This window comes from Leopardus geoffroyi, chromosome D3 (assembly GCF_018350155.1).
Source record: "Leopardus geoffroyi isolate Oge1 chromosome D3, O.geoffroyi_Oge1_pat1.0, whole genome shotgun sequence".
Taxonomy (NCBI): Eukaryota; Metazoa; Chordata; class Mammalia; order Carnivora; family Felidae; genus Leopardus; species Leopardus geoffroyi.
In genome coordinates, this window is record NC_059339.1 from 15,807,687 (window position 1) to 15,834,892 (window position 27,206).

General features: G+C 44.9%; 1 protein-coding gene across 1 annotated transcript in view; it reads left to right on the forward strand.

The window, feature by feature from the left end:
* Positions 1–385: 385 nt before the first annotated feature.
* The window catches only part of CCDC60 (coiled-coil domain containing 60), a 168,611-nt gene continuing 141,790 nt past the window's right edge, over positions 386–27,206 (forward strand). The window contains exon 1 of the mRNA XM_045457737.1: positions 386–939. Within this exon, the coding sequence (XP_045313693.1) occupies positions 850–939 (90 nt within the window). The 5' untranslated portion in view covers positions 386–849. The remainder of the gene's footprint in view (positions 940–27,206) is intronic.

Here is a 27,206-nt window from a genome sequence, read left to right on the forward strand (position 1 = left end):
TATGTGGGGGCTTTGAAGTGTGAGTAGGAGTGTGTCAGGTGGAAACAGGAGGGAAATATGCTTCTCAAGGTAAAGTAACTGTGGGGCTAAAGACACACACTGAGGTATCCAACCCAAGGCACAAGAAATCACTAGTGGGTTACTGGCAGGACAGAGCAGAGTTTAGAAGTAAGGAGTCTCTTGTAGTTAGACGGAGAGAAAGGGTTAAGGTCCTCAGACCTAAGAGGAGAAACCAGAGTTGGGAGAATGTGGCTCCCTGGCCAGTCGCCAGCGCCCAGCCATCTTCCCTGCAACTCCTGAGTTCGCGACCCCGCCCCCACCAATCCCAACCAATGAGGAAGTCCTCCACGGCGTCTCGTTGCCAGGCAACCGAGTTGGCCCCGGCCTTGCAGTTAGCCGATTTTCTCTCCCTAGCGTTGGGAACCTGAGCCTCACACTGGGGCCGCCTTAAGATAGGGATCTGGGGGCCCCTCTGTGGGCTCCCTTCAGACTTTATCAGTGGAGTTTTATTTTTTTTACCTCGTATTTTATTTTCGTTTATAAGAGAGAAAGATATCCCCTTCCAAAGAGAGGGAACGTTCGTGAAAGTTTGTGACTTTCTAAGAAGTGAATAATTCCAAGCTTGCCTGATTCTACCCAGTCTGGACCTCCTTATCCTGTTTATGGGAAACCCAGATGACCTGCCTCCTTACTCCTGGGTCAGAAGCCTCTTTGGAGTCTATGTAATTGGCATTGGAAATCAGGGAGAAACTGCTGGAGCCTCTCACACCAGTGGCTGCTGAAGGAGAAGATTCGGGGGAGGGGAACCTCTCTTTAGGGGGCACAGGCCACACCTGAGGGATTACCAAGATGACCAAAATACCAGCCACCAAGAAGGTGCAAAGCGTCCCCAACGCAGGGGCCCTCTGGCCCTTTTATGCCTCAGAACATCTAACACAGGTAGGTCTCCCCTCTCTGCCAAAACCAATCATGTTTTCAAGACCAAGTGATATAGGAATTAGCCTTCAGGCCAACAAGAGACAGGGGAAGAGAGGAGTCATGGTGTAATTAAATTGTCGAGACACATCCCTGTTGCTATCAATGGTTGGTTTCTCGTAAAGAATGAAAACGCCAGCCAGAACACCGAGCTGGGCCATCCTATTAGCCAGTAATTCCAAAATGATAGAATAAATCAGCAGTGACACTGTAGAACATCAGAAAAAAATTAAGATGAATTGTAGGTTTGCCATTGCAGAAATTATTTTCAGAGATCCACTGGGCTCGGGGTACGTGCACATCCTCTCTCTTATGGAAAGAATGCGAAGTCAAACTTTCGGTTTTGAAGCTTGACTTTGCTACTCGCAAACTGTTGACATAAGATAAGTTGCTTAGCATCCCTGAGCCTTTATTTCCTCGTGTCTGCAAAGTGACAACAGGAATTTCAACTAGGCAGAAACAGTGTTAAGACTAAGGAGATGTGGAAATTGGTTAACATGATCCAAACACTTGATAATGTGTTTATGTGACATGAAATACTGCTGTTGATTTGAAAAAAAATCATGAATATGTATGTAATGGCCACAGTCAAGTGTTTCTGTTTTCAAAGGATCATAACTGGGTAGGCCAGTTCTGTCTTTGGTAACTGTGTCTTTGTTATTGTATCTGCAAACCTGTATATCACCACTGAATGACTGAGATAGGTGAACCGTGGGAGAGGGGGTCACAGGCAACCCCGGCCCACTGTGGGGTATCTTATGCCTCAGAACCCTGCCCCAGGAAGGAGGGCCTGGGGAGAAGTCAGTGCCCAAAGGAGAGCTTAAAACTCACCCATGGTTATGTGGTGGCCCAAAGTGCTCCTGAGCTCCTACCTTCCAAGAATTACCACATCTGTATGCACCCCCCATTGTTCTGCTCTCTCAGTGAGCTCGCTCTGCAAGATGCAGTTCTCATCTATCTCCTTTCATCTCAAAAGCCTACACAGAAGTTCCATCCAGAGCAGTCCTCTCGGGGACTGAACTTCTTTAGCAGGGGCCGGGAGAGGGGGTGAGGAGAATGAGTGAGGTGGACTTTTCAGAAGTAGAGGGGTTGTGGGCAGTGGACCCAAACAGCCTGGGTTTGAGCCCTGGATCTGCCTCTTAGCAGCCTTGTGGACCTTGGGCAACTTGCAGAACATCTCTGCTTCAGTGTTACCATCTGTCAGAGGCGGGTATGGTTATGCCTTCTCATGAGATCACTGGTGAGCATTAAATGATCTATCTGAAGCTCCTAGAACAGTTCTTGGCACACAGTGAACCCTCCTTAGAACTTAGTTATATTGTTATTTCATTCATTTGGCAAACATTTATTGAACCTGTTATGTGCTAACCACCTGCTCTTGTAACAAATGGGACTTGCCTTTAAAAATTTCATAATCTATAGTGTGTATGTTTGGGATGGGAAGTGGAAGATAAGAAACAGATAATTGCAATGCAAAGTGAAAAGCATCATTGGGTGTTGTGAGAATGCAGAGGACAGCTAACTCGGACGTGTGTGTGTGTGTGTGTGTGTGCATGCGCGTGCACGTGTGTGTCAGATTTGCAGAGGGAAGAACCCATGTATCCAAGTAAATGCAGTAGAGTTTTCCATCTTGGGACAGAGAGATGAGAAAAGTAGAGGGAGGTACAGAGGTTGGAATGACCATGTCTTTCTTGGAAGAGGGTTGGTGGAACCAGGAAGGTCAAGAAAAGGGAAGAAGGTTTCCAGGGAACTGTTGGGTAAACTAAGACTTTAGGCACAAAAGCTTCATTGAAATCCCGCTGCCCCTGCCCCACTTTCTAGGAAATAATGAAGACTCTAGGGTGTCACTGGCTCACATCTGAATTATCATACTTGTAGAAATTGCAACATTTTAGAGATACCGTAAAGCGTTGGTTACCCTAAGTGAGGTTAACTAGAATGTGCCAAGCCACAAAGAAAATATGTACAAATTGGGATCAACTTATGGTGCCAAACCCAATCAAACCAGTAATAATTGCAGTGACGTTAATAACGATGGTAATAGTCAGCGCGTCTTGAGTATTTACCATGTGCCAGGTCCTAAGCTAGATCTTTCAGAACCGTCTACAACACATCAGGGTGAACTGTTACCTCCTCACAAGATAGATGGCAACGTGGAAGCCCAGGGAAAACAGGTCCCTTATCCAAGGACACTGGCCAGCAGGGAACAGATTTGAACTTGGATCTTTCTCCAGGGTTCCAGCGCTCCCCGCCTCCCCACGCTAATCCGGCAGTGATAGAGGTTAGCATACACCACAAGGGTATACAAAATGAAGGTGTAAGTGTGGGCCCTGGCTTCAGATAACTTTCGGGTTTATTTGGGGGGCAGAGGGTGACATATAGACAAAGGATAACAAATGCCAGGCAGCCAGGTAAGTGTCTAATGAGGAGTGATTGAGGAAGGATCTGGTTTCTCAGAGGAGAAGGATGAGGCCACGCTGGGCTGCGTGGTAATACGTAATACCACTGACTACGGGTCCACCATGCTCTAGTGTAATGACATGCAGAGACCTCCCCCCCCCCCCGAAAAGGGTCCCGAAGCCCTCCGAAGCTAGGTATTTTCCTTCTCACAGAATGGAAGTTGCTATGTCATAACTAATGTTACAGTGACACCCTGCCTCGCCCAGTGTCTTCCTGTAGTTTTTAAAAATATGAATAATATATGCAAATCCTCTGCTTGAATGGCTTTTGTTGAGGAAACCTTGTAGCTCGCCCTTACACAGGGCTCCCTAATCTTTTAGGGAGTTCCTTGTCCCTTTGTTTTTCAAGGAAGCAGAAGAGAAGTTTAATGGGATTAGCCATGGGAAGGGAGGGAGCAGGGCATGTGCAGATTACCGTGGACATACATTTTCTTCCCTGAAAGGGAGCTAAAAGAAGAAGGGCACTTAGCACGCACCCCTCCACGTTGCAGAATGGAAATGCAGAAATGGCATTTTGGCAAAAACGATTAAGTTGTGGAATCCTTTAGACAAGCTCTGTCTCTTGGTGCCTGAAGGGTCTACCTCGCTGAGATTAAACACCCAGTGGGAAAAGAAGGATCCCTAATTTGGGCAGATCCTGAAACAGCCAGTAATCATCCTGGGCACTCTACTCCTATCATAGTTTAGTGACTTAAAGAGACGTTTCTTCAGCAAACAACATGAGCTCAAACCCCGACTTTGCCACTTACCAGTTGCGTGGCCTTGAACAAATCAGTTTTCTGAGCCTCAGTTTCACGGGGATGTCGCATTTTATCTAATCTAAGACGCCTTCCATTTCAAGAGGTGTCGTAATTTTGTTTTGTGCCACTAAGAAAGAAAACTCTACTGATTAAACTATAACCTACTTTCCATTATAAGATGTGCCCCAGTTTCAGAGTTGCTAAAATGTGAAAATAAAATGTGCATCTCAGAATAGATGAGACAGCTAAAAATGCTCCCCTGTCATAGGGTGTTGTGGGGATTAGATGAGCTCATGTGGGCAAAGCTCTTAGAACAGAGCCTGGCACAGAGTAAATACCATGAAATGTTAGCCATGATGGCTTTTGTTTCATCCTCTATCGGCTCTAGGATAGAGGGGTTGTTATTAACCCCCTTTTGCACCTGGGTAGACTGAGGCTGGAAGAGCCCCAGGGTCTGGTTCTCTGCTGAGAAGGGAGAAGGGGGCAAATGAAGCAGAATCCCAGGTATAGAGAGTATTGCTTGGCCCAAGCTTGGCCCAAGCATCTCTGCCCGCCCCTCCACTCCCTACCGTCCTACCTCCGCCTCCGCACCCCCCCGCCCCAACCCCTGTGATGAGAACAGAAATGCCCAGAGAAGGTCTCAGGAGCCCAGCCCAGGGTACACCCGGGGGGGCTGCCTGGAATCAGAAAAGGAGAACTAACATGTTTTAGAAAGAGATCCCCCAACAAGAGAAACCTGGACTTTCCACAGAAGACGTTTCCAGCTGCAAACATGAAATGATTTTCCCCCTTGTCCAGATGGGGGGCACTGTGGCCTGTAGAGGTAAGTGGCGACGCATCACCCCTCTTTGTTGGAAGTGGGCTCAGCGCTGGGTGATTTCTCTGGCCTCTAATCACAGAGACCACGCCCCCTGCCCTGAATCACTGATTGCGATGGAAAAAAACAAAACAAAACAGAAAACAAAACAAAAAACAAAAAACAAAACCAAAATAGAATAAAAGCTCTCATGACCACTTGAGATTCAATTCTGAAGAATCCCACCAGCTGCGCCTTCATTTTTATACAACTCATGACTTAGGCCAGGGAAATACCAACCAGTCCTTTTCTCTCTCCAAGGGATTCTTCTGGCTCCATTGTTATATGCAGGAGACAGTTGCAGAATTCAAGTTGCTTTGTTGTGTTGTTTTTCTTTCTGCCCCAATGCCGATGCTACAGACTGGTAATGCCTGCCTTGGTGAATCTTGCTGTGTCTAATTGCAGGTCAATGTGACAGTGAGTTCCCCTCCAGGATAAATTGTGGGGAAGGTGCGTGTTCATTACCTCCTGACACAGGAAGAGCGATAGGCACTTTCTTTGTGCTGGACAAAATGAAGCAAGCTCTTTGTCTCAGCTGCAAAGAGGCAACTGCTCAGTGTGGGGAAGAGGTGGGGAGGGCGGAAGAAACACAGCAAAGAGTCTAGTTGATGTGATATTAGCTTAGTGACTAGGTAGGAGCTCTGCCTTGGAGGTCATACAAAGGTGCGCTCAAATCCCCTCTCTGACAGTCTTAAGTAGGAGGTTCTGGGAAATGGGCTGAATTATAATAGGGTCTACTGCATCGATGTTTTGGCAGGTTCAAATAAAATAATGCATGTGAAATACTGAGCACGATATCAGGACACAGTTAGCCCTCCCCCAACCCTGTAAGGGATGGTGGTAGTTATTACCAGTGCCCCTCTCTGTCCTCCGACTGGATGGGAGTGCCACCATCACCACTTTGAAGACTCGGCCAGCCCAGATATGAAGTCTGGAGGAAGCTGACAAGTCACGCACTGGGGCCATCATTAGTGAGGCTAAGTGCCAGCTTAAGGGTAGAAGGGAAGAAGTGGGTCTAGGGATGATTTTTAGAACTGGCATGAGAGTGTATCTGCATGAAGGATGAGGTGCCTTGCAGGAGAAAATTTGTTCTGGTGGCAGAAATGCATGACCCAGTTAAAAACCCTGGTTGTAGAAAAGGAGGTGTCTCTATAGTTTGCATTTCTTGGATTTAACTCTCAGCCCAAGCCCATTACTCATGTTTGAATCCGATGGAGAACCAGAAAGAAGTGAGAAAAAAAAAAAAAAAAAAAAAGGAAAACTCTATGTATCAATTAGGATCATTTTGGGCTACAAGTAAGAGAAAAACTGAAAAGCAGTGACATAAACAAATATGAATTTATTTTTCTCATGTAAGAAATCTGGAGGTGAATGCCTACTAGTATTGGTTCAGAAGCTTGCTAATTAATGTAGGAAATGGCGAGTGTCTTCCCCTCATGGTCATAGAATGGCTGCCCCAGCTCCAGATGTCCCATTCCTACCCCAGCAGAAAGAGGTAAAAGTGGAGACTGTGGGTTACTACCTTCGTCCCTTTTATGAGGCAAATGAAGGTTTTCCAAGAACTTTCCTATTTTCCTCTTATGCTCCATTTGCCAGAACAGTGTCGCCTGCCCTTTCTAACTGCAAGAATGGCTGGGAGGGGCGCCTAGGTGGCTCAGTTGGTTAAGCATCTGACTTCAGCTCAGGTCACGATCTCAGGGTTCGAGCCCCCGCTCAGAGCTTGGAGCCCGCTTCGGATTCTGTGTCTCCTTCTCTCTCTGCCCCTCCCCTACTCTCACTCTGTCTCTCTCAAAGGTAAATAAACATTAAAAAAACTTTTTTAAATGAATAAACATTTAAAAATTAAAAAAGAATGGCTGGGAAAGTGTGTATCTAACAGCATGGAAAGCAGGGGCAAAGGAGAGATGAAAGAATGGGAAATAGGTATCGGTTGGAGTAATCATCAGTGGCTGTGAATCACAAATGATTTCCCAAAAACTCAGATACTGGTGGACCCAAGCAACCCAGTGACTGTGAGGCTCTGGGGGCAGGGGAAGGGTAGAGGCCCTCAACGGAAGAATTCGTTCCTTCAAGGAGTATTTGTATATGCCAACCATGATGCTAGGTGTTGGGGATACAGAAGTGAAAAGAGGCAATCCTATGGGACACGCTTCTGGAAACTCTGAAAAAACATGTACTTACAAGAAAAACAGGAAGAGAGAGAGAGTTGGGACAGCAGAACCTGTGCCATTGTTATTACTGTGACTCCCATCTGGTTCGCTGTTTGAGGGAGGGGAGCTTGAGGAAACTCCAGTTAGACAAGTCTTTACACATCTGTGGAAGGAGCCCTGTCCCCAACCCCCTATCAACATCCCCACCCCCCCAACCCCCCACCCACCCACTGCAGCCTCCAAATACTCAGCTGTGAGCTGTTAAATTCAGAATCCATGCAGGGTTTGGTGGGAAGTAAGCACTTACATGAAATCTGACAGAAGCCAATTAAACCTTTCTTGGACTGAATAAACCAACATAGTTTTCTCGGAGATCTTTCTGACAGCTACATTCAAAATCATAATGGGTGGTAATAGGATACCTTCTATCCTGAGATGGTGGCATTTTTCCCTTCTAAATTCCTGTTTTCAAACTCTGCTCAGAAAATTTCTTGTAGGGCTCAATTTCGATCGAATGTATTTCTGCCTAAATTGGAATTTATGCAATCACTAGTTTTATTTAATAACTCGAGAATTAGTCACGTCTGGCGATCGGCGTGCATGTCCAGAAGTGCCTCGGGGTTTCTGGGTATCACAAAGTGAGAAGATTATACTGCTGGGATGGTTTCTGGGGTGGGTTCAGCATTGTCAGCGGCTTGAAGAGGTTCATGGTAGCTCAGTGGTAGAAAAGACAGAATAATGTCCCACAGTAGCCTGGTTACATGCGCAGGGTCACCTTCCGGGGTGTATATTTAACGCCTACCATGACAGATGCTTAGGGGGTCAGACCTGGGGACTTCTCTCAAGGAACTCACAATTCCACTGGAGAACCAATTCATAAACATCCATGAATCAAGACAGCAAATAAAAAGTACCAAAAAGAGGGGTACCTGGGTGGCTCAGTCGGTTAAGCATCCAACTTCGGCTCAGGTCATGATATCATGGTTTGTGGGTCTGAGCCCCATGTCAGGCTCTGTGCTGACAGCTTGGAGCCTGGAGCCTGCTGCAGATTCTGTGTCTCCCTCTCTCTCTCTGCCCCTCCCCAGCTCGCACTCTCTCTTTCTCTCTCTCTCTCAAAAATAAACATTAAAAAATTTTTGTTTTAAAAATTAAAAAAAAAAAGAAGTACCAAAAAGAAAAGCAAAAAATATATAGGAGCTTGGAGATAGAAACAAATTCTATCATGGGAAGAAATGCACAGAGAAGCTATCTGGTCTGAATCCTCAACATTGGCTGGAAAGAGGTTGAGTAATACGAGACACTAAACCAAAGCTAGAATTTTTCTTCTTTTTAATTTATTTAAAAAAAATTTTTTTTAAGTTTGTTAATTGTGAGAGAGAGACAGCACAAATGGGGGAGGGGCAGAGATAGAGAGGGAGAGAGAGAATCCCAAGCAGGCTCTGTGCTGCCACTGCAGAGCCTGATGCAGGGCTTGAACTCACAAAACTTGAGATCATGACCTGAGCCAAAACTGAGAGTTGGACACTTAACCGATGGAGCCATCCAGGCGCCCCTAGAATTTATTTTCTAATAAGGGTGGAAGCAAGACAGAGTACTACTATGCTTCCCCAAGGAGCATGTTCTTTCTGGAACCCTGTATGATGAAATGCTCTCCCTCAGAGCTCCAGTAGGCAAACTGTTGCATACTCTCCCTCTTCATACATAAAGTTACCCAAGTTTCTATCCCAGGGCAGTTGTCAAATTAGAGAAGATTTTGCTCCATGAATTTTCGCTAAAGCTTTCAATAACCAGAAAGGTCCAATGTGTTGTTTCTTTCAAGGCTTTGAACTTCAGCAGAGCAGGGTTTCTCCATCTTGGCACTGTTGACATTTGGGGCCGATGAGCTGTCCTGTGCATTGGAGAATGTTGAGTAGCATCCCTGGCCTCTGTCCCTTTGATGTCAGTAGCAACCCCTTCCCCAAGTTGTGACAACCAAACATGTGCCCGGGTCTTGCCGAATGTCCCCTAAGGGGCAAGATTATCCCCGGTAGAGAGCCATGGCATTGGAAGACTACTACAGTCCTGAACATCTTTCCCCAGCTGAATGCTTCTCTGATGATGCAACATTCCCCATTTAAATAAGTGATGCCATTGTGTACCAGTTGTTCAGGCAGAAACCCAAGCCTCCTCTTTGACCCCACCCTCCTCATCATCCCTTATGTCCAACCAGCTGCCTCAGGGCAGGTGTTCTTCCCTCATTATCTTCAATTTGACCTTCTTCCAACCCATTCTCTTTCAATGCAAGTATGGTATTGCCACTCCACTCGATAGAACAATCAAGTGGCCCTCCAACGCGCTTAAAATGAAGATTAATATCTATAATGGCGTTTAAAAGGTTCTGCAGGATCAGGTCCCTGCCAACTTTCCCTTCCTCAACTCTCATTATGTGGCCCCTACTCAGAAGCCAAACTGGTTTTTGAATATACCATCTCCTTCATCTTCTTCCTCCTTCTAAAATGTCCCCTACCCTTTCCCCCCCGGTTTTCCATGACAAGATGTTTCCAGAGCTCTGGACAGTGGTGGGACGGGCATGGCTGGCTTCCGATCCCAGCTCTTCCCACTACCTGGTCAAATCACTTAACCTCTCTGGTTTCTTCACATTCATCTACAGAACCAGGAAATCTAACCTCCCAGTTTTAGGTCTCCCTCCTTCCATGGGAATCTAGGGAGCAAATAATGGCTACCACTTACTGAGCATTTGAAGTGCATCAGGTTCTTAGCATAAGTTATTAAAATAATCCCTCATGTCATGGGCAGATGCCATCATTACCCTTATTTGTAAAGAGAAGGAAACTGAGGTGTGGAAAGGTTTTGTAATTTGCTCCAAGACACCCAGAAAAGTAGTTGGTGTCATTAGGATTTGAATTCAGGACTGATTAACTGGAGAGACCCTGTGCCCTTAAGATAAGCCTGTTGACTGCAGTAACAATGAGTAGTAAGTAAACAAATATCTCTCCAAAAGGGGCATCTGTTGGTTCTTTTTTATAAAGAGTATATTCAGAAGTATCTGACAGAAAAAAAGGAAAGTGACAATTTTAGCTGTAGGCAATGCAAACAAGAATGTGACTGTGCCCGTGACCACAGACAAGGACATTTGCATTTTCTTGAGCTCTTGCTAAAATATGCTAGTGAGCTGTTCTGGAAGAGAAACACAGAGAAGGATGGAGTCGGGGCGGGGGGGGGGGGGGGGGGGGGGGGAGGGATCCCTGTATGTGGCTGAGGCTCTTCTTTCTAAATAATGTTTATTTTGATGAAGATTTACAAGCCATTTCTAATTAAAGCCACATTTCTAAGAAAGGCATATTTTGATCCTGGGTCAATACACTTCCAAGACCTGTTAGAATGGACAACAGGTCCAGCTAATGAGGAATGAGGTTCTGGGTTGTAGGTGGCTGAGATGTTGATAATTGTAAACAGCTTAATTGGGTTGAATAATTTGGGCAAATATCTAGTTAAATGGATTCAGTCTGAATCCAAGCTCTGACCCACTGAATTTTTTATTTTCTACAAAAAAAAAAAAAAAAAAAAAATACTCTGCATCATAATTGCCTGTTTATTTGTTCAACCCCACCACAAGACTTAGAGCTTCGTGAGGGAAAGGACCATGCCTTGCTCACAATTCCATCCCCAGAGACTACTGCAATGCCTGACAATGGATAGAAGTTCAGTATTCTTTAGTGTCAAGATCAAGGATAATTCCAGGTACTGAGTACCTGGATTCCCTCAGGTAACTGTAAATCCATTTGGACAAGGGCCACAAATGTTTTAGTCCCTAGCATGTGTGTGTGCGCCTCACAAATACGGACACCATTCTAGTACTAGCTATGTGTGTGACCTTGGACAAGTTACACTCCGGTGGCTCAGTTTCCTTTTCTCACGTGTGGAAATAACAACAGTTCCTGTTTTGTAGGGTTGTTGGGAGCCTCAATGGGGTAATGCTCAGAAAAGCCCCCAGCTATGTCGTAAGCCCCTTTTTTACTATGTAGTAAGTGCTCATTAAATGCTATCTTTTCATATTTCCACTTGGGGATCAAAGCCATTGGCTCCCAAATATCAAGGATTAAAACATTTAAATACTGACATTTCCAAAAACGATGACTCTCACGATGATCGTCTTTATGCATTCAGGAAAAGGCAGCCAAAAGAGTAACATGACTAAAATGTTGCATTTCCGAGGGCCCTTGAAGAAAATGCCCACAAGGCAATTAGCGCCTGACTGTTGCCTGTGTTGTTATTGCTTATTAGCTGATCCCATCTTCTACTAATCAAACTGCTTCTTCGATATTTTTAGACCTTTTACAAGAGGCCTTTCAAAACTCAGGAAGCAAAGCTTGTTGACAGGTACCAAGGAATTTGAGCTATGAATGTGGCATCTGCCTAGGGATGGAAATGGAATGGAAAAATGGCAAGCATGGGGAGCATTCTCTGCAGGGTCCATGGGAAGTACAGTAGGCAGCTCGGATGATTCTTTAGCCTTAACTAGCCCTCTTCACCTTTTCCCTCCATGCCTCAAACCAACAAATCACCCTCCTTGTCCCCCTTTTCTGCAGTGCCAGGGCTTGAGATTTAAATTGTCTCAATAAAGGGCAATTCTTGACTTCCCCAGACAAACTCATATCTTAGCATGACTGACTTAGCACCTGGGCCATGAATTATCCAGGACTTAAAGCCTGCTGCTGCTCGCCTGCTCTGTGACCTTAGGCTATCTGCTTCACTTCTCTGATGCTGCCTTTTCTTAAATGTGATCAAATCTTGTGAAGATTCCAGATATGTCCATAAAAACTGGGTCCAGAATAACAGCTGAGATTGATTTATGATTAATACCATTCAACCTTTTGGTGCCTTCTGTACATCCCAACTGCCCCCATATTCTGTTGTGTGTAATGGCAACATCAGTGTGTGTGTGTGTGTGTGTGTGTGTGTGTGCATGTGTGTGTGTCTGATGATGTCATATTGAGAAAGAAATCTACCTCCTCATGAATCATTTTTTTTCAAGGTTGTCTTGGGGATAGCAAAATTGAAGTATGTTTTTGTATCCTCCATGGGGTTAAAAATGACATTGATGTTTTAAAATTAAACAAATGGCACATTATATAGTTGTGATGATACTAATAGAAATAATAACCAATAACCAATGATATTATTGGTTGAGTACTTCCTATGTGTCATGCTCCATGCCAAGTTTTGATGTGAATTATCCAATCCCATCCACTCAACAATGCTAAGAGGTGGGCACTACTTATCCCATGGTGCAGGTGAGCAAACTGAGGCTAAGGGAAGTTAAGTAACTTGGCCAGAGTCCCACGGCTAGTTAGTGGTCCATCTGCTATCGGAACCCAAGTCAGGTCAGACTGCAAAGCCCCTATTCTTAACCATTATGTATTACTTTGTAAAATAAGCCTGAGTTTTTCTGAGGGTGGATGGGTTGAGGGAAAATATGTCCCCACTCTCAAAAGAAGAGCATTGAAGAAGGAAAACCACCTACGTGGAGGGGCTTTGGGGAAGTAGAAAAAATACTGACTGCATCTCACAGGCTTCTCACTTCTAGTTTGTCCTCATCGGGCAAGGTCAAAGTCCAGGGGGTGTTTCAAGGATACTCCAGTCACCCTAGAAGTCCTTGAAGACAGCAACTAACATGCACTGTACTGAGCTCTCCCGTCTCCCCATCCCACTGCCAAAACCCTCACAAAGCCTCCACCCCATCTTTTGTAATGCCAGCATTACGAGAGCAACCTGTCCATTGAATGAAGCTTGGGACCTAATCAAAACACGACGTTATTTTTGCACCTCCCACCCCTGCCCAACGATTTTCAGCAGGGGAAGCTTTTCTCCAGCCCCGGCATAAAGACGATGTATCCAGTGCCTTTTCCGCTTGCCCTTGGGAGGTAGCCAGCATCGTGGTCTCTCCAAGCCACAAGACACAGTCATGATTCAGAAATTAAAGGCATGGATTCTAGGTATTAATGTATTAAGCAACACGTCAACCTTCCTTCAAGGAGAAGAGTGTGCTTCCTCTCCTGCCTGTTAAGGATGGTTTAGGACGGCTTCCTGCAGGCCACCTGCCCCCAGGGAGGACAGTGTGAAGCATGCCCCTTCCTTTACCCACAGAGGTGCCCCTCTCTCCTTAGCATTCTGTGTTGGCTGGGAGGAAAAGTAGGGAGCATGGGAAAGATCTCACAGGTATTCTTCTAGGACCTAGCAGGTGTCTAAAGCTGGCTCTTTTCTCCTGTAGGCACTTCTGCTGGCTCTTTGGAAGTTCTTTACTGCAGCCTTCTAAATGATTCCAGCTCTCCACCCATGGTCTATTGGAGGCACTCCCCTCAGATTCCAGTTTACCAGTAGTCCGCTCCACCTGGACTCCTGACCCCGGAGTCTCCTGGGCTTCTGGTGGGAATTATTGTCAGCAGAACCCCAGGGTGATATTCCTGCCTGGGGTGTCCCTATTTGGTGCTCGGGTTTCACGCATGCTTGACACACCATCAAAAACAATCACCACTTGCTAATCCAGCCCAGCCCCAGGACCACTCCCTAGCCTGCCTCTGTCCTTGGGATTTTCCAGGAAAGGGCCAGGGACCAGCCCGCCAGTCCCCCAGCTGCAGGGAATCTACACTCTAAGCTCCTGAGCATTCCCACCAATTGCTCATTTGGGTTTGAAGTGAAAGATGAAGCATCCTCCTCCCTTTGGGGTCAGGATTCAAAGCATCCCAGCATGTGTTGTTGAAGAAATCCCTTCCAGAAATCCCTCTCTCCCTTTCCACTCTCTGCTTTTACATTCTCAAAGTGGATAAGGATCGAGGAACCCATTCTCCTACAGCTACCTCAAAGATTCCTTCACGGTGGTCTTTCTCTCTTTCATTTGGAGTGTGATGCCCAAGGTATCTCAGCTCCCCGGCCTATACTATCCTACCTGTTAGTCCATCTTGCTATCCTGCCAGGTACTGAGGGTTCACAGTGTGCCAGGCAATTTGCAAACATTATCTTGAGGTCATATGGCAAGCCTGTGAGGGAAGTGTTACCACCTCCGTTTCACAGGTAAGAAAAATGAGGAGGCTCAGACAACAAAAGGTGACTCGGGGGATGGAGAGGCTGAGACTCAAACCCAGGCCAGTCTTGCTCCAAAGCCCATTTTGTCCTCTCCGCTGCAGGCCCAGAGCTGTTAATATCCACTGGGATGGGGACCCGGCTTCATCCTCAAGTCTCCAAATTCAGTTCCAGACCACACTGCTACAGCCCATCCTCCTTGTCACCAAAGTCTTTCTGGGCTCATCAGAAGTTACAGGAGCTTCCTGGGGGAGAATGTCACATTGCCCACAGAAGTCACATCAAATGCAGCCGTCTCATGGTTACTCACAAAACAAAGTGTCCTTTTTCTTCCTTTTTGATATTAGAACATGGTCCTACTGCAAACTGACTTGAAAGGAAGCCAGACTCTATTGTTCCTTACTTGCCTGTGAAGGATGATAGCCACTTCTGGCACCTAAAGGACCCGAATTTAATCCAAGGTAGGGCCCTCAATGAAGGGGCGGGGATGGTGGTCAGAGGTCAGATACCCCCCGAAGCAGCCAGCCCCAATTCAGAGAAAATCAAAAACCGCCACTCCCCAGAAAGTAGTTATTTCTCTGCAAGTTTGGAAGCTGTGGGTCTCTGTCTCTCTCTACCCACCCCCATCCTCTTCCCTCACTCTCTTCTTTGTATCGTAACACTGACACAATATTTGTTAGCTCTTTCCTATGCTTCCTTTTAGCTTTGTTAATTCTTATAACAATTTCATGTGTTTAAAAAGAGAAAAAGAGGGGCGCCTGGGTGGCTCAGTTGGTTAAGCATCCGACTTCGGCTCAGGTCAAGATCTCGTGGTTCGTGAGTTCGAGCCCCGCGTGGGGCTCTGTGCTGACAATTGGGAGCCTGCTTGGGATTCTCTCTCCCCCTCTCTCTGGCCCTTCCCTCCCCACCTCAAGTCATGTGTGCTCTCTCTTTCTCTCTCAAAATACATAAACTTAAAAAGAGAGAGGTGGGGGGGGGGGGCGGAGAAAAGCCCTAGACAGCCTGGCCACTTGGACACCAAGGGAAGGCAGCATTTCAGACCAATTGCTAACGCATCCAAGCCTGCCGACTCACGGTTTCGTTAATGTTCTTTCATCAGCCCTGGATTGCAGGGCTTGTAATGGAACTTGCTCTGTAATTGTGTACTTTAGGTAAATAGATCGTTGGATAAGATTGATAACAGAGCGGCCCAGGTAATGTTTTAAACCAAAAGCAGAAGAGTATGAGGGTGTCTCCAGCTGTAAATGACAGGATCACAATTCATGCTGTGTCGGTTAAGGGTGTGTAGGGCTTTTTCAGCATAAATCACCATTTTCTGAAGCTTGGCTTTTCTGCGTTAACAAAGAAAAAGGAGCTTTCTTTCCAGCTAGACACAGAGCACAGGGCTTCAGGCAAATAGGGGGTTTGTTTTGATAATGAACTTGATATCCAGTTATAACTCATTAATATAGACCACGCAATGTCATCGCAGCTAATTCCTTCATTTTACAAAGCCTGGATCTCAACAAAGCATACTATTGGCCCCAAATGAATTTTAGAAAATGAATAGATGACACAAAGGCCCAGCGGGTTCAAGGCAGAAATGGTACAGCCGTGTGGAAAGCATGAATTTACCAGCGGGCTGTTGCTGCTGATTCAGTCAGGGTCACCAAGCACTCAGACATCGTCTTTGTTTTCACACAGAGGTAGACTTCAGGCCAACAGAACCCAAGCCAAAGAATTCCTTCTATAGGTTCAGGAAGCAGAACAATCCAGACCAACAGATCCCCTAGTTCTGAGAAATTTTAAAGATGAGGAGCTATCATTTAGAACCACAGAGTCCTAGAGAAACCTCAAAGGGCATCTATCCAGTTGTCTATCTAAAGCAGGAGAAATGTGATTGTAACATTGCTGGCTCTGGAGTCTGCCTGACGTAGGATGAGCCCCACTCTGCTACTGCCCAGCTGTATGACTTGGGCAAATCACCTTTTGCTCCAAGCCTCAGTTTTGTTATTGGCAAAATGGGAATACAGGCAGTCCCTACATTTAGGATCCTGATAATTAGGTAGCCAGAGCATCCTGGTCTCCCTAGGAGAGGGCTGACCAGAGGTGGGTGCAGTACTTAGATGTGGTCTGATCTATATTATCTTCCTAGTTGCTGATAAAAATGCTCAGTGGGTCCAGGCAGATACTCAGGGCTTATTAAAACACGACAGGGGTGCCTGGGTGGCTCAGTTGGTTAAGCGTCCGACTTCAGCTCAGGTCATGATGTCACAGCTCGTGAGTTCGAGCCCTGCATCAGGCTCTGTGCTGACAGCTCAGAGTCTGGAGCCTGCTTTGGATTCTGTGTCTCCCTCTCTCTCTGCCCCTCCCCCATTCACACTCTAATGTGTGTGTCTCTCTCTTTAAAAAATAAGTAAAACATTAAAAAAAAAAAAAAAAAAAACAAAGACAGATTAGGAACTTCTTTGCTTCAGGAAGCTTTCTCTGGCTGTCTCCCTTGTCTCCTCCCTCCCCAACTCCACAGTCATAGCTCCTATCTCACATCTGCTCATGAGCCTTGTGTCGCCACCAACAGAGAGGGTCACTGAAGCAGGGACCGCCATTAATGCTCTTTGAATTGACCAATTCATTCAACAACTATTTGCAGCACATCTGTTATGTGCCAGCCTCGTGGAAGACAATAAATATTTGTTGAATAAATTACTTCAAGATCTGCCCCAAGGAGAAGACCTATTATCTCCTTGTACATCCGCTTGCTCTGAACAATACAAATCCTATTTTAAAATCTATTGCTCTTGGTATATATACATTTTTACATTTCCACTCATTCTGGCCTTTAGCTTTTCTGGCAATATTCTAGAAGTCTGTCCACTTCTGGGAACGTGCCCTCCCTGCCATCTTTGGTGAAATTTCTTTGACTCTCCAGCTCACTGGTGCTTTATAGAAGACTAGGTTTCCTTAAACGCTGCCCCCTTGCTTGGTTATCAGAACTTTGCTTACTTACTCATTTCATTTCACTCCTATTCATTCTTTCTTTTTCATTTCATTCAAAATTCATTTTCCGGAGTCCCCCCCCCCCCCCCCCCCCCCCCCATCTAGCGCCGTGTTTCTTTCTAAAAGAGCCTTTGGCCACGAGTCCCTATGAACCTTTTCATCAGATTTTTTAGACATCTCTCTCTAAAGTCTAGTGCAGAACATGACCAGAATTCTCTTCCTTCACAGTACAATATCACCCCCAAGATACATACACTGTGGTCAACTCTCCCCAAAGTTTCCTCCTTTGTTGGTTTCTGGTCCATTTTTCACTTTATTCCTGTGTCTGTCCAGAGATTAAATTCCTGGCAATGCAAATGGCAATTATATCAGATGCTTCACCGTGGGTTTGTAACAAAGGCCTGAAGAACTGGCCTCTCGCAGTTGCAATATCTTGCGTCAGGACCAATTTTGGAGTTTCTAGCATTCACCTGTGTGTTCTGAAGTCTTTCCCACTATTAAATTTTTTCCAAAATCGTTTTGTTCTGACCCAAATACTTTAAAAGAAGACCACCTTTTATTGAAGTATAAGATACACATCAAGGATCCACTGCCAGGTGTGGGGGAAACTGGCACTTTCGAACAGTGAGGGCGGGAGTGACAATCTGTACATTTTTGGAGCATGGTTTTAAATATATTAAGATTCTTTATTTAGCCATTTCACTTTTAGGTACTGACCACACAAAAATGTTCCTATAAGTACTGTTCTCAAGAATAGCTACATGTAGGGGCACCTGGGTAGCTCAGTGGATTAAGTGGCCGACTCTTGATATAGGCTGAGATCGTGATCTCACAGGTTCGTGAGATCAAGCCCCACATCTGGCTCCATACTGTCAGCCTGGAGCCTTTTTTGGGATTCTCTCTCTCCCTCTTTTTCTGTCCCTCCCCGACTTGCACCCTCTCTCTCAAAAATAAATCAACGAATATTTAAAATGAAAAAATATACATACAATCAAAATATATATACAAAAAATATTTAAAATATGCATACATTCTTGAATATAGGTATATGCATATGTTCAAGAAATGTATATGTTCTTGAGTATACACACACATGTACACACACACACACACACACACACACACAAAAGATGCTTATCATGGTTATATTTTGTCAGAAATATTTTGGTTGCCAGTTACAAAAAAACCTCCTCAAACTTGCACAAGCAAACAAGAAGGTGAAGAGGTATTAGAGATTCACATTACAGAAAACTCTAGAGAATATGGCTTTAGGGGATTTAGCAGGATCTGGGAGCTTACACAAAGTCATCAGGAATCTGCCTCCTATATTCACTGGCCTCATTTCCATCCAGGCTGATTTTATTCTAATGCAAAAGCTCTCCATTGTGTGTCAAAATGGCCATCAGCAGCTCCAGGCTCAAATCCTTCTGGCTTAATAACAGTAGGAAAAAAGAAGCTTCTCTTTCCCAAATGAAGCATCAAGAGTCCCATCCCTGAATTATCCACCTGGATATTGCCCACCCTTGGAGTTGACAGAACTGGAGTCACCCACACCTGAACCTCAGGCACTGAGAGTGGGGGAAGGGTAAATTCTTGAGAAGAAAATCCAGATGCTTTGATCCAAAGAAGGCAACCCAAATGCTGAAAAGGCAAAAAACAGAACATGTCTACTGCAACAACATCAGTATTATTTTTAAAACTGAGGACAACCTAAAATCTGCATCGATAGGAGGGTCAAATAATGTCATGTACATGCATGCTATGGAATATTATGCAGCCACTAAAACAAATAAAGTAGATCCATATGTACAGACATGGAAATATGGCCATTATGTGTATATATATAGTTTGGTGGAGGGCAAAGGTGAGTGCTGTATGTACATTTCAATGAGTGTGACCATGTGATTTCTTGTCCAAACTGGACACTTATCGGGGTGAAAGGAGGGGATATAATTAATTACACTGGGACAACATATATAATTGGAGATTGTCCTGGGAAAACACATATGAACAGTGGCCAGGATTATAATCCCATATTTGTTAAAATTTCTGTATATCTATGTCTGTATATTTATATACGTGTGTGTGTATGTGTGTGTGTGTGTGTAACGTGTGTGTGTATGTGTGTGTGTGTGTGTGTATAATTTGCCTTTATTTAATAAAGATTTGGAGGTTGGGTGCCTGGCTGGCTCAGTTGGTAAAAGAATGCTACTCTTGATCTTGGGGGAGTCGTGAGTTCTTTGAGCCCTACACTGGGTGTAGACCTTACTTTAAAAAAAAAAGCGTTACTTAAAAAAATATATGAGAAGGGGAAAAGTGGGGGGTATTTTATTTTATTTGTTGAGATATAAATTACATGCAGTAAACTGTTCAAATCTTAAATTGCAGCTCAGTTAAATTTTACCTATCTATATACCTGTGTAACCACCACCTCAATCAAGATAGGAAATGTGCCCATCATCCCAGAAGATTCCCTCAAGTCTCTTCCTTATCAACGCTGCCCTCACTCAGAAGCAACGGCTCTCCTAACTTCTTTCACCAGAGATTGGTTTTGCCCATTCTTGGACATCATATCATGAAACCACAGGGCATGTTCTCTCTTACTTCTGACTGCTTTTGCTACCATTATACCTGTGAAATTTATCAGTGGTTCATTCTTTTTTTTATTGGTGGATAGTGTTTCATTGTTTGTGTACACTATAACTTATTTAAATGCTGTACCATTGATGGACATATAGGGTGGTTCCAGTTTGGGGCTATTATGAATAAACCTGCTTGGACATTCCTTTACGTCTTTCATGTGAACATATATTATATGTTCCATATAATAAAACCATATATTAATGATTTAAAATTCTTGTAGGCATTGCTGGGTCACAGAATAGGGGTATACTTAATTTTATCAGAAATCACCAACATTCCAAAGTGTCAGCCACGTAGGAGAGTTCCAGGTCCTCCACATCCTCATCGAAATAGCCTTTTTAATTTTAGCCTTTCTGGTAGATGGGTAGTGAGAGCTGACTATGTCTTCAGTTTACATTTCCCTGATGAGTAATGATGTTGACCATCTTTTCTTATGTGTTGACTAGCCATTTGGATTCTCCTTTTGTGAACTGAGTTTTCTCTCTCTTTTTTTTTCATTGGGTTGTCTTTTTATTATTGATTTGTAGGAATTCTTTATATATCCTGGATATGAGTCTTTTGCCACATGTATGTATATATCTACATAGGCTCTTCTTATGTTTTTAATGGTGCCTACCCACTATGAGCAAGCATTCTTAACGAAGTCTAATTTATCAACGTTTTTGTATTATAATGGTTGCTTTTTTCTATATTTATATAAAGCCACAAGACATAGTTATTAATATTGCTTTAAACAGTCCATCTTCTACCAATGTGAACATGCATCTACTCTTTCTGGTCTCTATTATTTCCTGTGGATCCCTATTTCTATCTGAGGTCAACTTCCTCCAGCCTGGAGACTTGCTTTAGTATTTCTTGTGGTGCAGGATTGCTGGTGACAAATTCCCTCAGCTTTTGTGTGTTTGTAAAGCCATTATTTTGCTGTCATTTTTGAAGGATATTTTTATTGGCTACAGAACTAGAGGTGGGCAGGATTTTTGTTTTTGCTTTTTAGGGCCCTAACGATGTCATTCCATTGTCTGATCGCTTTTATAATTTCTAGAAAGAAGGCTTCCCTCTCTGGAATTTTAGTCCATCTCCTCTTCTTTCATTCCCACAGCTTTTCAGGGTCTTTGAAAATATTATTTTTGTCATTTATCCTTTTATCTTCTTGTTGCAGTGAGAACAATCAGTTTCCACTAACTGGCGCATCAGCTCAGAAACTGAAGTCAACCTCTTACTGGGGAAAATTCAAGCTTGCTGCTCTTTTTCCTTCCTTCACTCGTTTTTTGTTTGTCCATTTTTTCTTTCCTTCCATTTTTCCCTTTGTCTTTTTTGCTTCATTTATTTCTTAATCGACTTGTCGGAGTATAATGTACGTACAATAAAATGCAAACATTTTAAGTCTCCAGTTCAACAAGATTTGACAAACGTAGGCAACCACATGACCACCCACCACCCCAGTTCAAACAGAGAGCAGTTCTATCATCTGGGAAAAGTCCCTCCTGCCACACTGGAGTCAAGCCCTTCCTCCCACCTCAGTCCCAGGCAGCCACTGATATACCTTATCACCGTAGATGACTTTTGCCTGCTCTCAATTTCCCTATGAATTTAATCATAAAATACATAGTCTTCTATCTCTAGCTTTTCTTTAGTCAACATGTCTTTGACACTCAGCCATGTTGTTGGATATACCAGTAGTTTTCCCCTTGTCATTGTTGAATTGTATTCCATTGTATGAAAGTATCAAAGTGTATCCACTCTCTTGTTGATGGACATCTGAGTTGGTTCCGGTTTTTCTTCCTTTTTGAAATCTGCAATGCTATGAGTAATTTGCTAGTGCATCTCGTAACTGACGCCCATCCTGGTGAACAGAGCAGAGTCCTGGCCCTTGTGTAAGCTTCAGCCTAGAGGACAGAGGGTGGGGCGAGTGATCTCAAGCATGATGAGTGTTGCAGAAAGGCAAACGTAGGCTGCCACAGAGCAAACGTCAAGAACACCTAGTTTAGTCCAGGACTTCAGGAAAACCTCCCTGGAGAAACATTTGAGATGAGAATCAAGGATGGTGGGGGTGGAGGGGGAACACAGTGAACTTTGAGGCAGGGTCTGGGGTGTAAAAGAACACTCAGCCTACACGGAAGGCCAACACAATTAGTGCATCACTGAAATCTACACAGTGACAGAGGCACTGCCATAGACATTTAAAAAAATACATTATTTCATTTAATCTCCGGAACAACTGTGGGAAGTATCTGAGTGCCATTTTACCAAGGAGGAGACTGAGATTCAGGGAAATGAGATAACTTGTCCCAGATGACAAGTCAGTGGTAAACCAGGATTCAAATCCAGCTCCGTCTGGCTCCCAACGCCCATGCTTCCCTCCTGACCTGAGGTCAACCCTGGTTAGACTGAGTGCAGGGAAGATGGAGAGACAGGAGTAGATTAGAGAAAGCCCCATGGACACTAAAAAATATATACATACTTATTAAGTAAATAAATGTCTAAGAAAAAAATCTTTAGCATATTGTTTGTATTTACTTAATTGCTTAAAAACAAACATCACTGCCATATTTATCAAATCCTATCCATTCTACCCCACAATGTCGCATTATATAGACTTTGGTGGTAGTGATGGTGCATGTGTGTGTGTGTGTGTGTGTGTGTGCTGGGTTAGAGGCAAGAGCTAGAAAAAAGTGGGATCAGAGAAACACCAAGAGGTGTTTACAAACTAAAGGGCAGAGAAATCTATCAGTTAACCAAAGTGGAATAAATGGTATTGACAATTAATTTATATTCTCAGAAGCAGTGAGCAGAGAACGCTGCCTGGACAATGAAAGTGTCACTGGGAGCTTTTATTTTTGGTGTCGCCTGCATGTAATTTGTCCCCTTTTCACATAGAAGTACGTGGTATTAACTGGGAGATGTGATTAGAATACTAGCAGAGGCTGACTTTCTTGGGAAACAGACAGGCGGGGGCCTAACAGCCGATGGAGATCAGAGACGGTCTCTCTCCAGTAAATTCACAAATTGCAGCCTGCTTAATAAGGGAAGGGCATTGGGGCCGACACTGCAGTGTTTAAAAGAACCATGCCTCAGGGTGCCTGGGTGGCTCAGTGGGTTGAGCGTCCGACTTCAGCTCAGGTCATGATCACTGGTCCACGAGTTCGAGCCCCGCGTCGAGCTCTGTGCTGACAGCTTGGAGCCTGGAGCCTGCTTCAGATTCTGTCTCCTTCTCTCTCTGCCCCTTCCCCGCTCATGCTCTGTCTCTGTCTCTCAAAAATGAATAAACGTTAAAGAAAAAATATTTTTAAAGAACCGTGCCTCCCACCTGGCATCCCAGCCCCCCAGTAATAGAAATGGCTAAGACACACTGAGAGTTTACCTGCTATATGCAAACTGCATTGAGGTGTTTTGCATGAACTCATTCATTTCATCCCCAAACAAACATAGAAGGGATGTGATCCTATTATCCCCATTTTAGAGGAAAGAAAACTGAGGACACAGACATTTAATGACTTGGTCCAGAGTATGAAACCAGAAGCCCCTTCTGCTTTTCACCAAAGCCCTTGATTTTACACCTTTGGTTTATCCAGGATCCACACCTCATAGAGGAGAGAGAGCACAGGTGGGACACAAGATGACAGACACTCCCTGCTGGAACGCCTGAGAAACCCCACTCCCATGGAGACAGAGAAATTGTGCTCTGGGGATGGAGGGGGAAGGGTGATGCTCCAAGAGGAAATCCAAGCAGTCAGAGAGAATTGTAACATTCCCAGAATGCATGTGCCCATTCTCCTAATTTGATGGATAGGAACACTGAGGTCCACAGCAAGGCCAGTGGGCATCATGTTTGTTTCTCACAAGAAATCCAGCCTTCAGGCACCCACAGGATCCCTGTAGGATCAAGGGGGGCCACCCCAGAAGGTGTCTCGTAGGTAATAATAGAAGTGATGGCAAACACTTCTATTGTGTGTGTCATGTGCCAGGCACTGTTCTAACTACTTTCACAAAGAGTAACTAATTTTTAAAATTTATTTATTTATTTTGAGAGAGAGCAAGCAAGTGGGGGAAGGGCAGAGAGAGAGGCAGAGAAAGAATCCCAAGCAGGCTCCACACTGTAGGCACAGAGCCCAACATGGGGCTCAGTCTCAAGATGGTGAGATCATGACCTGAGCCAAAAATCAGGAGTCAGACACTTAATCAACTGAGCCACCCAGGCGCCCCAAGATTAACTAATTTAGCTTCCATAAACCCTAAAGGGTAGATACTGTTATCATCTATTTTACAGAAGAGGAAACTGAAGAACAGAAAGGTTAAGTGGCTTCTCTGAGGCCACATAGGTCCACGGTCCCACCCTCTGAATTAATTCCAGCCCTCATCCTTCACATTACAGCCTTTTTACCTCTGCAGAAAGAGCTGTCAAGCTTTCCTTCATTCCTCTGTGGAACACTCATGGCTTTCTTTCCCCACATGATAATCCTGCATCCTGGATTCCCCGCTGAACTCCACATTTGACAGATGGGAGCTTCGCACCTTTCCTTACTAATATGGAACGAGCACTCCATGTCAATGTCTGCGTGCATGAGCTCAGGAGGCAGACCCGGATCTGAGTCCCAGGTGTGCCCTTCACCGTGACCTTCACGAAGCTTATGTGATGTACGGTTCAACATGTGAGCTCTGCTCAAATGCCCATCAGCTGACGGGGGGATAAACAAGATGGGGCATATGCACACAGTGGAATATTACTTGACCTCAAAAAGGGAATGATGTACCGATCCATGCAACAATATGGATGAGCCTTGCAAAAGCCAGACCCAAAAGTACTCATAGCATGTGATCCATTCATATGAAATTCCGGGAAAGGAAAATCTCTAGAGACAGAAAATAGGTTCCTGGTTTCCAGGGGTTGGGGAGATCGGTAGGATAATGGAGCGATACCTAAAGAGTTTCTTTCCGAGCTGATGAAAATGTTCTAACCTTGACCGTGGTGTCGGTTGCACAGATCAGTACATGTACTAAAACCACCATGAGAATGTGCACTTTAAACGGGTGAACTGGGTGGTATGTGAATTACATCCCAATAAAGCTGTTGAAGGAGAAGAAATGAGGGAAGAGGAGGAGAAAGAAGGGGAGGAAGAAGAGGAGGAAGAGGGAGCTCTGGAGCCTGGGGTCAGATACCAGACCTACCACCGTGTAGCCGTGCAGCCTCAGCTAGCTGCCCGGGCCTCCCTTTTCCTGTCTAGTAACAGCTGAGGACGGTGGTCAATGTTTAGCAGTCGGCACAGCGAGGCCTCCAGACTCCTTAACCCTTTGGCTGCTGGATCATGAGGAGGTCCAGGGGCAGTGCAGGAGAGGACTGGGGTGGCCAGGGGTGGGGCACAGAGGGTGAGTCCTTGCCAACCAAAGAAGAACTAGAGACTTCTGAGCTTAAAGTTTGCAACCACGAGAGAAACCGCAGGAAATTCAGTTTGTCATTAGCAGCCCCGGAAGCCGTGACTTGCAGGAATATATCAGGGTGTCGGGAGCCCATCTCCTCCTGCCCTTTTGGAGCACTGGTTTTCCAGCGTGGAGATTTCCATATAATTAACGCAGGTTCATAAATGTGCCCAACTCGGGTTTCCATGGAGACTCCCTGAGCTTAATTAACACGGCCAGGGTTGCACACGGCTCCTGGGTTCAGGCTACCCTCCACTTACTCGCCATTTTATTTTTAATACCCCAAATTTAATAGGTGCTAATTATTTCTCCTCCTCCACTGGTGTCAGCCTGTTCCTTTTCCTCTTTCTTCTTCTTTCTTGCTTTTTGCTAATTAATACCTCTGGAGGAGGAAGAAGAGAGGAGGAAAGACAAAGCCTGTTTTCTTGGGCGACGGAGGAGGAACCCCAACTGGCAGCTGCAGAGGGAGGTGATGGATAAAAACCAGGCGGGCAGGTTTGTACAAGGACATGAAAATGCGACCCAGGCGTGCCCTTATTTGGGGCCTTCTTCACCTCTGCTTGGGGGAACGGATGCAGAATGTAGGCTGGTGAAGTCACTATATTTGGAGAGGAAGACGCTTGCAGTGTAGTTTTAGAAAGATTTACGGTGCGCAAAACTCCGAGGCTTATCTCCGACCAGTCTTTCCTGAAGTCCAGAAAGGGGTGAAAATTGCAAGCGGAGGCCTGACAAATTACGTTTCCAGTTTCACCGGGTTAAAGAACACTTGTATCACATTGCGCTTCTCGAATCTGCAGAGCAGGTGAGATTCAGAGAGCGGCGGGAGTTTAAAGCCAAACAAGTTATTGAAAGCTAGTGTAAGGTCCCTAGGAATCATTCTTGCCTGAGAAACAGTGACGTGTGGTGGTTAAGAATATGACTTTATTGGCTGTGCAACCAGGGGCAAGTCACTTCACCTCTCTGAGCCTTAGCGTCCCCATCCATAAAATGAGGACAACAGTAATACCTTGAGGGTTTGTTATGAGGACAAATAGGTCACGCATTGAAACAGCATCTGGCAAGTTAAGTAATCGCCACCTAGTGTTAATTACCATCGTCCGCCACAGCCCTGGCACCTAGCACGGGGCCCAGCATAGAGTCGCTGCCAGTTGGTGATTGGCAAATGAATGAATGTGATCAAATGGGGGTCCAGAGCCCTGCCAAAGGAATCAGTAAGTGCCCCATTACCCACATTTGTTTCTTTCTTTTTAAAAAAAAATTTTGGGGGGCGCCTGGGTGGCTCAGTCGGTTAAGCGTCCGACTGCAGCTCAGGTCATGATCTCACGGACTGTGAGCTGGAGCCCCACATCAGGCTCTGGGCTGATGGCTCAGAGCCTGGAACCTGCTTCCGGTTCTGTGTCTCCCTCTCTCTCTGCCCCTCCCCCGTTCATGCTCTGTCTCTGTCTCAAAAATAAATAAACATTAAAAAAAATTTTTTTTTAAATAAAATAAAAAATAAATAAATTTTTTTTTTTATTTTTTTTTTCAACGTTTATTTATTTTTGGGACAGAGAGAGACAGAGCATGAACAGGGGAGGGGCAGAGAGAGAGGGAGACACAGAATCAGAAACAGGCTCCAGGCTCTGAGCCATCAGCCCAGAGCCTGACGCGGGGCTCGAACTCCCGGACCGCGAGATCGTGACCTGGCTGAAGTCGGACGCTTAACCGACTGCGCCACCCAGGCGCCCCAATAAATTTTTAATGTTTATTTATTTTTGAGAGAGAGAGAAAAAGAGAGAGAGAGAAACAGAATATGAGTGGGGGAGGGGCAGAGAAAGGAGGAGACACAGAATCTAAAGCAGGCTCCAGGCTCCTAGCTGTCAGCACAGAGCCTGGTGCTGGGCTCAAACCCACGAACCATGAGATCATGACC